This window comes from Mauremys mutica, chromosome 20, assembly GCF_020497125.1.
Source record: "Mauremys mutica isolate MM-2020 ecotype Southern chromosome 20, ASM2049712v1, whole genome shotgun sequence".
In the NCBI taxonomy this organism is placed as follows: Eukaryota; Metazoa; Chordata; order Testudines; family Geoemydidae; genus Mauremys; species Mauremys mutica.
Genome location: NC_059091.1, coordinates 5,729,951 through 5,744,922, shown reverse-complemented (window position 1 = coordinate 5,744,922; position 14,972 = coordinate 5,729,951). Strand labels below are relative to the sequence as shown.

The 14,972-nt window shown below is 47.0% G+C and overlaps 1 protein-coding gene across 1 annotated transcript; it reads left to right on the top strand.

Moving 5' to 3' along the window:
- The first annotated feature begins 533 nt into the window (after window positions 1-533).
- On the top strand, window positions 534-14,702 carry LOC123353732 (keratin, type II cytoskeletal 5-like). Its single transcript, XM_044995113.1, has 9 exons — window positions 534-1,007; window positions 1,389-1,603; window positions 3,708-3,768; window positions 7,779-7,874; window positions 9,747-9,911; window positions 10,555-10,680; window positions 12,032-12,252; window positions 13,728-13,762; window positions 14,482-14,702. The coding sequence occupies exons 1-9, from the start codon at window positions 534-536 to the stop codon at window positions 14,700-14,702; spliced, it is 1,614 nt and encodes a 537-aa protein (XP_044851048.1).
- The last annotated feature ends 270 nt before the right edge of the window (window positions 14,703-14,972 follow it).

Genomic DNA, 14,972 nt, shown 5'->3' with positions numbered 1-14,972 from the left:
CACGGTCACACAGGAATTCTGTGGTAGAGTTGGGACTTGAGCCCAGATCTCCCAAATGGCAGGTGAATGCCCTAACCCCGGGACCATCCTTCCTCAAATCCCGGAAAAGCTTCCACTTGTTTAATGCCCATCATTTAGCGAAAGATGCGGTCACTCTTCATTTTAGCTCTGGCAGTCGCTGGTCTAACCCCGGGTGTGTTGGCCAACCTGGGGACCGTCACACAGTGCTTATTTTACCATCAAAAACCCCATCCACCCTGGAATGAAAATCATTTTTTGCCGGGGGTGAGTTTAGCTGAAGTTAAGTGTTTAGCAGGTCGGAATAAAGAATGGGCTTCCTGCCAGGCAAACCAAGCCCATGAATAGCTGAGATTGTTTTCTTTACACCTGCTCTTCCAACTCCAGCGCAAAGACATATAAAGGAGGACGGAGCAGATGTCATGTCAGAGGGGTGCCTACTCCTCCTGTCCCAGCTCTGTTCTCACGCCGTAGCTTTGTCATAGTGCTCCGGAGTCCTCTTGGAACAAGCCACCATGAGTCGGCAGCTGAACGCCAGAGTGGGAGGTTGCAGCAGGGGCTTCAGCAGCGTCTCTGCGATTGTTTCCAGTGGGGGCAGATCCAGCTGCACCTCTCTGAGCCGAGGAAGAAGTAGACACTGTGTCTTTGGCAGCAGAAGTCTCTACAATCTAGGCGGGATTAAAAGCATTTCCAATAGCTTGATTGGTGGAGGCTGGAGACTCAGCGGTGGTTTTGGTGGTGGATTTGGCACTAGTGGTGGGGCTGGTGGCTTTGGTGGTGGTGGGTTGTTCGGTGGAGGAGTTGGTGGTGGGAGGAGTAGCCCTGGGTTCCCCTTTTGCCCGCCTGGTGGCATCCAAGAAGTGACCATCAACCAGAACCTGCTGGTGCCACTCAACCTGGAGATCGACCCGGAGATCCAGAAAGTGCGAGTGCAGGAGAGGGAGCAGATTAAGACCCTCAACAACAAGTTTGCCTCCTTCATCGACAAGGTGGGCCCGGTCGTTTATTAATTATTTTATTTGTCGTCATCATCGTCATAGATTCAGCAAAGCCTCCATAGTCGTGATAACACTTTAGCATGGGCCTAAATTTAAGCATGTGCCCAAGTCCCTCCGTCAATTGGTTGATCAGTAGTGGAATGTGCAGGGGGTAGATTGATAAATAAACAGAGGGTCAGACACTACCGATCTTTTTTTTTATTTCCATTGCATTGAAAATAGCAAATGACCAAATCCTGTTGAGGGCAAACCAATTCCCTGATGCTGGAATGGGAGATGAGCAGGTTGCTAAGGTAACTGACCTATCATCTGCCAGTGCTCTGGAGGATCGTCTCCCACATCTGGCGCCTCTTCTCTCTGTTTGGATCTCAGGTCCGATTCCTGGAGCAACAGAATAAAGTTCTGGAGACCAAATGGAACCTGCTGCAGCAGCAGCCCACGTCAAATGCGGGGAACAACCTGGAGCCCGCCTTGGAGGCCTACATTGGCAGCCTAAGGAAGCATCTTGATAGCCTGGTGGGGGAGAGGGGAAGGCAGGACTCGGAACTGAAGAATACGCAGGATCTGGTGGAGGACTTGAAGCACAAGTATGTGAAAAAAGCGCTGGGCCACGTTCACATTCTCCAGGGACTAAGGACCAGGTTTTTAGAGGTATTTAGGCTCCTGAAGATGCAGAAAGGCACCTAATGGGATTTTCAAAAGCACCTCAGTGCCCAGCTCCCGACATGGTTTTGAAAATCCCACTAGGCGGTTGTGTCAGAGCTGCCATTTATTGAGCGCCTCCTCATGGCCAGAGGTCCCCCTGCAGCCCTGTTCCTCTATTGTCCTTCTTCGGGGCCCCTGATGAGCTCCACACAGTCTCTCTTGTGAGTAGTGCCAACCTCTACCTGGGACTGGTTTAATGACCGCAGACAGTTCCACGTAGTCCTTAGTGTCTCAAAAATAAAATCCAGCATTGCAACCCCAGGGCTTCACTCCAGTCTCTGACTTTTCTGCCCACCCCTGTGGAGTTCTTCTCCTGCCAGCATCTGGTCTTTGCAGGGTTGCGACTTGTAGCTGTTTCTAGCTAGAGCTCAGCCTTCTGGATATATCTTCCTTCTCCTGCCTGCCTCTCCCCTGTTCTGAGGGAGAAGGCTGTCTATATACTGCCTTCCTCCAGAGAAATCCTCTTGATTGGCTGGAAGAGAGGAGAGCCCTAACTCATCCTAGACTACAGGACTCCTGGTCCTGGACCCTTAAAGGGACAGTGTCCTGTTCCCCACCTCCCCTATCCAACAGCTAATTTCCTGGGACTGTTACTTCTTTTCCACTACAACAGTGTTTCTCAAACTGGGATCGCTGTTTGTGTAGGGAAAGGCCCTGGCGGGCTGGGCCAGTTTGTTTACCTGCCTCGTCTGCAGGTCCGGCCGATCGCGGCTCCCACTGGCCGCAGTTCGCTGCTGCAGGCCAATGGGGGGCTGCTGGAAGCGGCGGCCAGTAAGTCCCTCGGCCCGCGCTGCTTCCAGCAGCTCCCATTGGCCTGGAGCAGCGAACCGCGGCCAGTGGGAGCCGTGATCGGCCGGACCTGTGGACAGGGCAGGTAAACAAACCGCACTGGCCCGCCAGGGGCTTTTCCTACACAAGCGGCAGCCCCAGTTTGAGAAACACTGCACTACAAGGCAATTTCCAGTGTTTTTATTCATTCCTGCTTCCCGGAATGGGGTCTTCTGGCCCCCTATATATTTAAGGGCCAGTATACCCTGTTACAGTGTCTATCTACATTTTTAGGTGCCTAAATACCTTTTAAAACTCTGGTCCTTTGACACTGCATAACAATTAGGCTATGTGCCAATGTTGGTACATGTTGATTTCACCGTATACACGCAAACCAATGAAAAAAATTTCCATAGTTGTTAATCGGAATGTTCTGACCGGCAAAATAAGAAAACTGCTGCTTGAGAACATATTAGAGTCCCCTCTTCATGTGTATAAAATGCTCCATTAAGCAATTATTGTCTGAATCTCTCCCCCACGATTTCCTGCAATTGTGACCATTTAAATCAATACAAATAATGTTCAGACATGCTTAAACCCCATAAGTTTGTGCCACTGTGGACATTTAAATGGATGATAAAATCTAAAAAAAAAAAAAGGTTAAAAATAAACATCGACGTTATCTGTCAAAAAAACCTAAACGTTGAATTCTGCCAAGCCTAATAATAATTCTGGGCGGGTGCTTTGCAATAAGTCCCTGGACAGCGTGAAGCATTTAACAATGCTGCTGATGCTGGATGGGAGATTTTTTTAACCTGAGCGAGAACAAAAGGGGGCCGGATGGGATTTTCAGAAGTGCTGAGCACTGGCCTAACTCTACTCCCATTGACATTGCTGGGGAAACGGGAGCAGGATTACGCCAGCAACGAATGCTTTCGAAAGTCCCACCCAGCGTGTCTACCAATGCAGGGATAGCGCAGGAATTGCAAACAGCGCTGATTGGAAAAACATCATTGAAACAGGAAAACTGACCAAACTAATTGTGTGTGTGTTGTGTATGTGAAATTGTATCAAAATGTTGACCTGCATAGGGGAAAATATTGAAACAAAAAGATTTGTTTCTGCAAGATTTCATTATACGTTGTAGTTTACATGGTTACGGTACATTATTTGGGACGTGTCAGCGGTAGTACTGCATATTGTCTTCTCTCCTGACAGATACGAAGAGGAAATCAACAGGCGCATGGCAGCGGAGAATGAGTTTGTGCTGCTGAAGAAGGTGAGTAACACCTTATCAAAGATTAAGGGATGGTTGTCTGTGCTCCACTCTGATGGGTGCTAATTGGAGCATATGCCTTGGTCCAGTGGTTAGGGCTCTGGGCTAGGATTCAAAACACCTGGGTTCGTCTTCTTCTGGCTGTGACCTTGGGTGAGTCAATTCCTGCCTCTGTTTCCTCTCCTGTGTCTGTCTTATCTATTTAGTTTGCAAGCTGTCAGGGGGCAGGGACACTGTCTCACTATGTGTTTGTACAGCACCTAGCACGATGGGGGTCCCGATTCAGCAGGATAATTTGTGATGTAACGAAAACTGTGTTAAAATGACATGCTATCCCTTGAAGTGTGATGGGGTTCCTGGTCCTGCTTGTAGGCTGGGGGGCTTTGTAGGAAAGCGTGCGATCTGGGCTTTGAGCAGTCATTCTGGGGGCAGGGAGGGGGCAGAGCTGGGGTGGGGATTTCGGGGAAGGGGTTGGAATGGGGGCAGGGAAGGGGCCTCATGGACGGGGTGGAGTGGGGGCGGGGCCAAGGGCGGCAGGGGGGAGGTGTCAGTAATGCGGCCCTCGGGCCAATGTACTAGTCCTCATGTGGCCCTCGTGGTCATTTGAGTTTGAGACCCCTGGCCTCTCCTTGTTAGGGAGCAGCCTGCTTTGTCTCTCTTTGTCTTTGCTTCTTGTGTGTTAGGATTCTGGATTCTAAGAAATCAAGCAGTGTATTGCTGCAACCTTCCTGAAAAGGTGTTTTATGCTCTTTATCTAACTTCCCTGTGTGTATGCCATGAACATAACAATCATGTTGGCAGGGGGCATGCATGGGGAAGAGGAGATAGTACAAAAATAAAAACACATTAAACAAAGGAAACCTTGGACTAGGGTGACCAGATGTCCTGATTTTATAGGGACAGTCCTGATATCTGAGGCTTTTCCTTATATAGGCGCCTATTACCCCCCCACCCTCTGTCCCGATTTTTCACACTGCTGTCTGGTCACTCTACCTTGGCCCATTCATAAGAAGGGAAGTGGGTTTAAAGATATGCTATTAGGAAAAGGCTTGGCCACTGGCATAAGCTGAAGGCAATGCAGTATAGTGGTTAAAGCAAGAGACTGGGAGCCAGGGCATCTGAATGCCACTGGCATGCTGAGTGACTTTGGGCAAGTCGCTTTCCTGCTGTCTGCCTCAGTTTCCTCATTTGCAAGAGGCAGACAATACTGACCTACCTAATGGGGACAGAAGGTCAGGAAATGTATTTAATGAATGTCTATACATTTTGGGTGAGAGACTTTAGAAATGTATAAAACACACAGTAGAAGCCAGGTTTGATTTTATTTAAACTGTTTGTATTTCTAAGAGTGGGATTCACAGGCAAGGCTATAGCTAAGAATGCAGATATATGTGCAAATAGATAGACGGGTGACTATTATATACAGATAGTTACAGAGTTGGAAAGGACTGAGGTGTTAAATTTCAGCTAGCGTATGACTGGAAGGCACGTTTGGAATGCAACATTATGTGTTACAGCATTAGGGCCAGATGCATCTATACTAGAGCTGGTTAGAAACTAGGTATTTTTTTGCCCATGGAAAATTGCAACTTTTGGACAAAATATTGAAAACTGGAATCTTTTGGCTAAAAACCAAAATAATTTGATTCCAAATGGTGCTATGGTGCCACGTTGGAGATGGTAGTTCAGGTGCTGTATGCTCACTTTCTCCTCTTCTGTGCGTAGGGTTGCCAACTTTCTAATTGCAGAAAACCGAACACCTTTGCCATGCCCTTCCCGGCCCCGAGCCCTGCTCACTCCCTCCTCCCTCCCTCTGTTGCTCGCTCTCCCTCATCTTCACTCACTTGCTCATTTTCACCAGGCTGGGGCAGGGGGTTGGCGTGCAGGAGGGGGTGAAGGCTCTGGGGTGGGGATGAAGGGTTTGGGGTGCAGGAGGGGGCTTTGGGCGGAGGCTGAGGGGTTTGGAGTGCAGAGGGGGTGAAGGCTCCGGCTGGGGGTGCGGGCTCTGGGGTGGGGCCAGGGATGAGAGGTTTGGGGTACAGGAAAGGGTTCAGAGCTGGGGCAGGGGGTTAGGGCACAGGAGGGGGAGAGGGCTGCAGGCTCCAGGTGGCGCTTACCTCAGGTGACTCCTGGAAAGTGACCAGCATGACCCTCCGGCTCCTAGGCAGAGGGGCCACAGGGTTCTGCTCACCACCCCACAGCTCCCATTGGCCGAAGTTCCTGGCCAATAGGAGCTGTGGAGCTGGCGTTCAGGGCAGGGGCAGCGCACGGAGCCCCTGTGGCCATCTCTATGCCTTGGAGCTGGAGGGACATGCTGGCCACTTCCCGGGAGATACACGGAGCCGGGTATGGAGCCTGCCAGCCCTGCTGTGCCAGCAGTGCCACCAACCAGACTTTTAATGGCCCAGTCAGCGGTGCTGACTGGAGCCACCAGGGTCCCTTTTTGACCAGGTGTTCCAGTTGAAAACAGGATACCTGGCAACCCTATCTGTGGGCCAGGCTCTCTGGCTGGACTACATCTCCCATGATGCATTACTTTGTTGCCTCTTGGTGAGGTGATAGAGTGGTGCATCCTGGGCGATGTAGTCCGACCAGAGAGCCCAGCCCATAGACGAGAATGGAAGGGTAAGGCACTTGAGCTAAAACTCCAATAAGGCACGGTGTGAACCGAAATATTTTGGGTTTAGTCCAAATTTTTTCAATTTTCAGCCATTCAGTACTGTGACAGAATTATCAACGTTTTCTGTGGAAAGCAGACATGTTTCATGAAAAATTTAGTTTAGTCAAAAACACGATGTTCAGTCAAAATGCAGTTTGGGCACAAAAGTTTTGCCCAGTCCTAATCTCTATCCTCTGGCTGCTTTGCACATTACTCTGATAATGCAAAGTGGCCATCAGTCTGGATTAACTGGCTATGTGGAGCTGATAGCTGCTTTCCACTGGGCTATACCAACGCATCTGGCCCCGAAAGCACAGAGTTATTCAGTATTAGTTGACACACAAGCAACAGGTGTTTTGGATGCAGCAAAGTCAGCCTATCTAGAATCTTCCCCACTATCTGAGAGACAGTGGGGAAGATTCTCTCCACATGGCACTTTATAGCACCAGGGGATATGATTGCTCTCTATAAATGCATCAAGAGGCCTAAACACCAGGGAGGGAGAAGAGCTATTTAAGCTAATGGACAACGTTGGCACAAGAAAAAATGGGTGTAAAGTGGCCAGGAATAAACTGAGGCTGGAAATTAGATGTTTCTAACCATGAGAGGAGGGATCTTCTGGAACAGCCTCCCAGTAGGAGTAATGGGGGAAAACAGTCTAACAAATTTTTAGATGGAGCTTCATATATTATAATGAATAGGGTGACCTGCAATCAGAGGAGACTGTCCTCAGTGACCCAGGAGATCCCTTCTAGTCCTGTGTCCCTGTGTCTCAAAGCTGGGCCCCCAGCAGACTGTACCTCGCTGTTCCCACCCGCTGTCTCCCTATGAACCAACTGAGCAGGAGAGATGATGAAACCTGAAGTTACATCAGGGAGGGCTTCCCTGGGCCTGGTTGGAGGCACACAGTGCACTCTGATTGGTCAGGGCTTCCTATTTAAACCCAAAGAGAGGCGCAGGAAGTTGTCTGCACAACTGGGCTCTGCCTGGCTGCTACATTGCATCCTGCCTTCTTGCCTGACTCCTTAATCATGCTTTCCTGACCTGTTCCTGGTTCCTGCCCTCCTGGTCTCTGACTCCAGTGCTGACTCTTGGCTTGACTCTGTCTCCTGCTCCAACCACTAGACCTGGCTGCCTATGTCCTGGCCTTGATGTTTCTTGCCTCCTGTGCAAGGCACGTGTGAAACTCTGTTGTTCTGACCTGTTGGTGTTTTGCATCCACTTTGCATATACTTCATACTAGTGGAAATTACCACACCAGGAGCAAGGCAATGGGAAATCAGCCCTTCCTGTTCTCGAAACTGTCACCTGTTCCCCTGAGCTTGAAAGAATCATCTCCATTGCCATTTTTCAGGACTTGGATGCTGCCTACATGAAAAAGGTGGAGATGGAGGCCAAGGTGGCTTCCATGACAGATGAGATCAACTTTCTGAGAGCCCTGTATGAGGCGGTGAGGATGTTCTCTGTTCTCCTAATCCACACAGAAATGGACCACATCATATTTAGCAGTTGGCTTAACTTTTCTAGGGCACCTTAAACGTTTACATATGTCTTATACCTGTCACCAGAAAAATTGTAGTGGTGGAATTTCTAAGCAAGTCCCTGACTGCTTCCAGAAAACTTACAAACATGGCAGGATGGTCCAACGCTAAGGAACAGAAAGGTCTGAATAGCAGGAGAAGTTGGAGGATGGTAGAATACTTGCCCAAAGATCCAACACTCAATGCCACATTTTCCACTGACCTGCATCTTGTCTATACACAAGTGCAAAAATGAGAGCAAACGCTACTGAATCTAAAAGGTAGAACTCTACATCCATTTTACCCTCACCATGCTGGTGTGAATGACCAAGCAAGGCAGAGGCGCTGGAAAATTTTTTATAGTGGGGATGCTGGGAGCCATGGAACCAAACTGTAAACCCTGTGTATAATGGAAACCGCTTTAAGCGACGGGGTGTGGCAGCAAGCCTAGTTCCAGCACCTATGATGCAAGGTGCCAGGAAAAAACCAAGAATCTGATCCTGATGTCCTTAGCAAGAAGACGACCCTGTTCCCACTGATGTCAATGACAAAACTCCAGTTGACTTCAGGGTTAGACTCTCGGTACGCACCCAGGCAAAACTCATACCGAGTACAAAGAGAATTCCACTGGTGGAAGAACTTCCCCCTCAGGAAGAACATCACTGCAGAGGTTCTATAGTCATTTAGATAAGACATAAGAGTTTTGGAAGGGCTAAAAAAATCCGTGCTTCAAAGCAATCTCTATTAAGAATCAGGATGAGACCATCCCTCGCCGGCCTATTGTTGTGTTCTTGCACTTTCCTCCAGGGAGCTAGTGTTGGCCACTGTCAGAGACAGGATGCTGGATTAGATGGACCTTGCGTCTGGTCCAGTCTGGCAGTTCCTACCTTCCCAGTGTAACCCAGTGGTGAGTGTGTGTTACAAGTTCCCGTGATTCCCAGAGAATATGAGCTGTTACAGCCCCTCCCCTAATCTGCAGCTTTAGCTCAGGTTGTAGCTGTTCATCCTTAAAGCTCCGGAGGTCATCTCTTCATTCCCTGATGTTGGCCAAGAGGGTGCCTGTAATGGTAAGACATACCTGAGAATACCCCTCTGCAGGCTAGATGATATATGCAAGGAAATAATGACAGATACAAGTGACCAGCCTGATAGATGTGGGCTTTTGGAGACCAACTACTTAGAAAAAAAATACACCCATGAAAATTCTGCATAGTGTTGTCTGATGGATAAACTCTGGGTCAAATCTTATTCAGGCAAAACAACCATTAACATCAGTGGGCGTTTGAATAAGACATGAGTAAAGGAGGGTAAGGACGGTGAGGTTCATTCCTTGTGGCTCAGTACAACATTTGGCCATATGAGTCATTTCCCCTCATTTTTATTTTCAGTAGCTAGATAAATAAGTACATACGTATGGGACCGCGAGCTAGCTAGAAAGACAGCAATAAGAGTTGGGGAAAGGAGGAAGAAATACGTAGAGAATGATAATAGATGAGAGCAACAGGTTTCTAGAGAGAATCATAGAATTGTAGGACTGGAAGGGACCTCGAGAGGTCATCTAGTCCAGTCCTCTGCACTCATGGCAGGACTAAGGATTATCTAGATCAACCCCGACTAACCTGCTCTTAAAAATCTCCAATGATGGAGATTCCACAAGCTCCCTGGGCAATTGCTTAACCACCCTGACAATTAGGAAGTTTTTCCTAATGTCCAACCTAAACTGCCCTTACTGCAATTTAATCAACATCTGGCATCCAGAGAGAAAGGGCCACTCACTGATAGGGACTTTGTATGATTTTCAGGAATTGGCACAAATGCAAAGACAGATCAGTGACACCAGCGTTATCTTGTCTATGGACAACAACCGAGCCCTGGACCTGGATGGGATCATTGCTGAGGTGAAGGCTCACTATGAAGACATGGCCAACAGGAGCCGAGCTGAAGCCAACTCCATGTACCAAGGCAAGGTGAGTCATCATGTGACTTCAAGGTATGGAGCCATACAATGCTCGTGGCTTTGCCACATGGAAAAGAGTCAACCAGTTCTTCTGTGCACCTATTCTGTGGATAAAATAGAGTTTTCCAGTTCAGCACCACTTATGTGAACTAAATATAATTAATACAATGTTTATAGTAGTGATATCTTGTCTAATTGAGTTCTGACTTCTTAGTGACATCTGAAAATCTACTTATGGCTCCACCAGCATAGTATCTGAATGCCTCATGTATTTATCCTCACAACACCCCTGCGCGGCAGGTATTATTCCCATTATACAGATGGGGAAACTGAGGCACAAAATGACTTGCTCAAAGTCTCTCAATGTCTGTGGTAAATCATGGAGTTGAGCTATGGTTTTTCAAGTCCCAGGATAGCACCCTAACCACCCTGCTAAGGAATACAGAACATAATGTATGAATCAGAGTTACTGTTACTTTAATTAAGGATGCTGTGAAATATATCCATCTCCCATTGATTGGATAATCCCCCCCAAATCAAGCAGGTGTGGAGCAGCTTAGCTCATATTTGCTTCTTAGAATTAGCCCTGATCAGGTTAGATCTGCCTTTGGAAAATACAGTCTATTAGAAACATTTTTTTTTCTGGCCATCAGTTTCAGGAGCTTCAGGTCACTGCTGGAAAACATGACGATGATCTGAAAAACTCAAAGCTGGAGATATCGGAGCTGACCCGGCTGATCCACAGACTGCAGGCTGAACTTGAAAATGTGAAAAAACAGGTAGAGCACATCTGCTTAATATAAAATGGGCAGATGTGCTATGGACCCTGGACATGAGGGCAACTGTGACAGACTGCCAGATGTGCTTTCCTCATCCTAAATACCGCCACGGTGCCCGTAATGATGCTAAAAACAAGGAGGTTGTTTCTGCTTAATGTAAAACAAATGTGTTCATCCTGAACTGAAGCTGGGGAAAAAGATTTCATCCTAAACTTTTTGGTGTGTGAAAAATGCAGAAACAGCAACACCACAACGTTTTGGTTTCGATGAATTGTTTTGGTGGGGAAAATTTTCCCCCCAAATCAAAACATTTTCAAAATGTTTCCATTTTGCGGGGCTCAAAATGACTTTGCATTTCAAAATGTCAATACATTTTTTTTTAAATAAAAAGGATAGTCAACGTTGACACAAAATGTTTCAATTGTGTAGAACCAAAATGTGATCCAAAGGGAAGTTTTGTCTTTTACTTTTCTGATTTGCTGAAAATTTGATACATTTTGTTTTAGCTTCAACACAAAACAGTTTCTTTTCTATTTTTTGGAATTGCCAGTCAACCAAAAAATCCTTCATCCACATAGCTCTGCTATGAACCCTGACTGCTAGTATAGACTGACAGATGTGCTCTTCTTGTCCTGAATACTGCCATGGTGCCCATAGTGATGCCAAAGATGACACGAGAGGCCCTACAATGTGAATGAAAGGAGTTAGTCCCAGGGCAAATCGAGTCTCATCCACATATTTCATGATTTCCCTGAAGAATAGTTAAAAAGTGCCCATGGAATTTAACATCTGTATATGATATTGTGAGGCGTTATATACAATTGCCTTGATCTAATTCAGTTACAGTAAAGACCAAGAAGGAATGTAATAAATGGATTTCTTTCTTTCTTTCTTTCTTTCTTTCTTTCTTTCTTTCTTTCTTTCTTTCTTTCTTTCTTTCTTTCTTTCTTTCTTTCTTTCTTTCTTTCTTTCTTTCTTTCCACCTAGCTCATCTATCTATCCAATGCCTCTTTCCTTCCATCTGTCTACCCACCTAATCATCTTTAAATACACCTAGATCATCTATCATCTATCTATCTATCTATCTATCTATCTATCTATCTATCTATCTATCTATCTATCTATCTATCTAGTGTCATTCACCACAGTATCTAGGTACTGTTTCTGGTCTACATGGAGTAGAGATGATCCAAAGGTCTGATGATAAAAAGTTCATTTATAAGTCTTAAGGCCTGCTTCAAAAGTCCACTGAAGTCAATGGGAAGATGCTCATTGATGGTCATGGGGCTCCAGATGAGGTGCTGAGAATGGATGACCACATGGTTAGCTTGCTTTCTTCTTTTCTTTGCAGTGCGCCAAACTGCAGTCGGCTGTTGCCGAGACAGAGGAATGTGGGGAGCTTACCCTCAAGGACGCTAGGGAAAAGCTGGTTGAATTGGAAATGGCCCTGCAGAAAGCTAAGGAGGAGATGGCTCGTTTGCTGTGTGATTACCAGGAGCTCTTGAATATCAAGCTGGCCCTAGATATTGAGATTGCCACGTACAAGATGCTGCTGGAGGGAGAAGAATGCAGGTGCAATATATATATATATATATATAGGTCCTGACTTTTGCAAAGCAGCCTCTGTTACGGTTGGTGTACACGTATTTTGCCCACAAATCGTCGTGCTCACAGGTTTCTGCTGGCTGAATCCAGAAAACTGAAATATTTCACAGGGTTCTATCCGTTTCTTCAACATTTTCACGGGAAATAATTGCAACATTTTGTTTTGACTTTAATATATTTGAAATGATAAAGTCGAACCACGTTTCAGTAGGTTCAACACTGTCTGCAGAATGTTTCATTTAACCAAAAATCCAGAGATTTTGACTTTTTGTCCCTTTTGGGAAGAATCCAGATTTCGAAATCTCGGACTCTCCCACGGGATGGAAATTCTGAATTTTGACCAGCTCTAACCTACAGGTGATTAGATGGAGATCCACTGGCTGGGGAAACTCTGAGCTTGGAGGACTGAATAACCCTGTTCCAATCACCGCTCTCCCACCATGTGACTGCATCCTCGTAGTCTCCAGTGAGCTGTGCTTGCTGGTATATATGAGGTGTCCAAACCTTGTGGGAGGCACCCAAGACTTGCCCGACACCAGCTCTAAGGACCATATGACCTCATTGAAATGTAGTGCTAGGAGCTGCACTGCGTCTTTTTGAAAGGGGATAGAGAATAAGACTGAGAATATATTATTGCCCTTATATAAATCGATGGTACGCCCACATCTCGAATACTGCATACAGATGTGGTCTCCTCACCTCAAAAAAGATATACTGGCACTAGAAAAGGTTCAGAGAAGGGCAACTAAAATGATTAGGGGTTTGGAACGGGTCCCATATGAGGAAAGATTAAAGAGGCTGGGACTTTTCAGCTTGGAAAAGAGGAGACTAAGGGGGGATATGATAGAGGTCTATAAAATCATGAGTGATGTGGAGAAAGTGGATAAGGAGAAGTTATTTACTTATTCCCATAATACAAGAACTAGGGGTCACCAAATGAAATTAATGGGCAGCAGGTTTAAAACAAATAAAAGGAAGTTCTTCTTCACGCAGCGCCCAGTCAACTTGTGGAACTCCTTGCCTGAGGAGGCTGCGAAGGCTAGGACTATAACAGCGTTTAAAAGAGAACTGGATAAATTCATGGTGGTTAAGTCCATGAATGGCTATTAGCCAGGATGGGTAAGGAATGGTGTCCCTAGCCTCTGTTTGTCAGAGGGTGGAGATGGATGGCAGGAGAGAGATCATGTGATCATTGCCTGTTAGGTCCACTCCCTCTGGGGCACTTGGCATTGGACACTGTTGGAAGACAGGATACTGGGCTAGATGGACCTTTGGTCTGACCCGATACGGCCGTTCTTATATTCTTATGTTCTTATGTCTACTATTGGGAAGGAAATTTTGCAGCCACTTGGCTTCCCTTGACTTCAGGTTTTAGGGTGTGTCCTAACTTGTAGCCGCCAGGCTAAATCAATGATCTAAAATGGTGTTTCTTTCCCCAACAGGATGTCTGGAGAGTGTGCCAGTGCTGTGAACATCTGTAAGTAACTTGAGCGTCTATTTACTAAAGATAGGAACAGGCAAACTGGAAGCCTCTATTCTCCTCCCCCCAACCACTACTCAGCACAGGACAGCGTGGGAACCAGTTTCCTGGTGGTTATCGCTGGCCCTGGCTCTAATGATGCTTAGAGCAGCCCAGTAGCTGCTCTAAGTTGCACCATTGGTGTAGGGTCCTTAATAAACCCAATGCCAGTGGAGGATTGGCAGCATGGAACTATACTCCACCATGCCCCTTTTTACAGCCAATATGCCTCCTTCCCTCCCCTGACATGCTTCTCATGCCATCTCCTGCAGCAGTATCAATGCAAACATGAGACTTTTCAGTTGTGCGTTTGCACCCTGATTACAGACCCTTTGCACTACCTGAGTGATGCATAGAGGCCCTAACTAGAGCTGTTTGGAAAATGCCTCCCCTGCCCCTCCATGGAAATTTTTTTTTTTGTGGCCAAAATTCGAACCCCACTATACCTTGATTTGGAAATACAGCTGGGACATCTCATGGGAGTTGGAGTACATGAGCCTCATGGGCCGGGCTCCCTGGTCAGGCTACACATCCCAGGAAGCCACGAAAAAGGGGTCGAATGCAGATCGTGACCCACTAAGCTAGCTCGTGACACTGGCTAAAGAAATGTGTTTGGGTTTTGCTCTGCGATTCATGGGCTGCGGCTGGAATAACTTGAACATCTCGGTCTTTTGCAGCGGTAGTCAGCAGCGGCTCTGGAGGCGGGAGTGGGATAAGCTGGGGAGGAGGCGGCGGTGGGCTCAGTGTCAGCGGAGGTGGGCTCAGTGTCGGCAGAGGCGGCTCCAGCTCTGGAAGCGGAAGAGGCATTGGAGGATACAGCTATGGAGGCAGGGGAGGTAGTGCCTGTGTGAAAATCATATCGACAACTTCTTCAAGCAAAAGAACCACCATATGCTAAAGCCTAGGAACTGTAGTCACTATCACCTGAGCGCCAGACGATTTCCTTTATTGTGGTGTGGTGGGCAGAGCACTGGACTGGGACTCAGAAGACCTGGGTTCTATTCCCAGCTCGCCCACGTCTTCCCTGGGTGACCTTGGACAGGGCTCTGTGCCTCAGTTTCCCCATCTGTACATGGGGATAATGATACCAACCTCTTCTGTAAAGCGCTTTGAGATCCCCTGATGAAAAACACTGTAAATGAGGTAGGTAGGTATTATTATTGTTGAG

Excerpts from the sequence above, each read along its gene's own strand:
- LOC123353732 (XM_044995113.1), top strand. The coding sequence starts at position 534 with ATGAGTCGGCAGCTGAACGCCAGAGTGGGAGGTTGCAGCAGGGGCTTC. Across the intron at positions 1,008-1,388 it reads TTGCCTCCTTCATCGACAAG|GTCCGATTCCTGGAGCAACA; the intron begins GTGGGCCCGGTC and ends TTTGGATCTCAG. Across the intron at positions 9,912-10,554 it reads ACTCCATGTACCAAGGCAAG|TTTCAGGAGCTTCAGGTCAC; the intron begins GTGAGTCATCAT and ends TCTGGCCATCAG.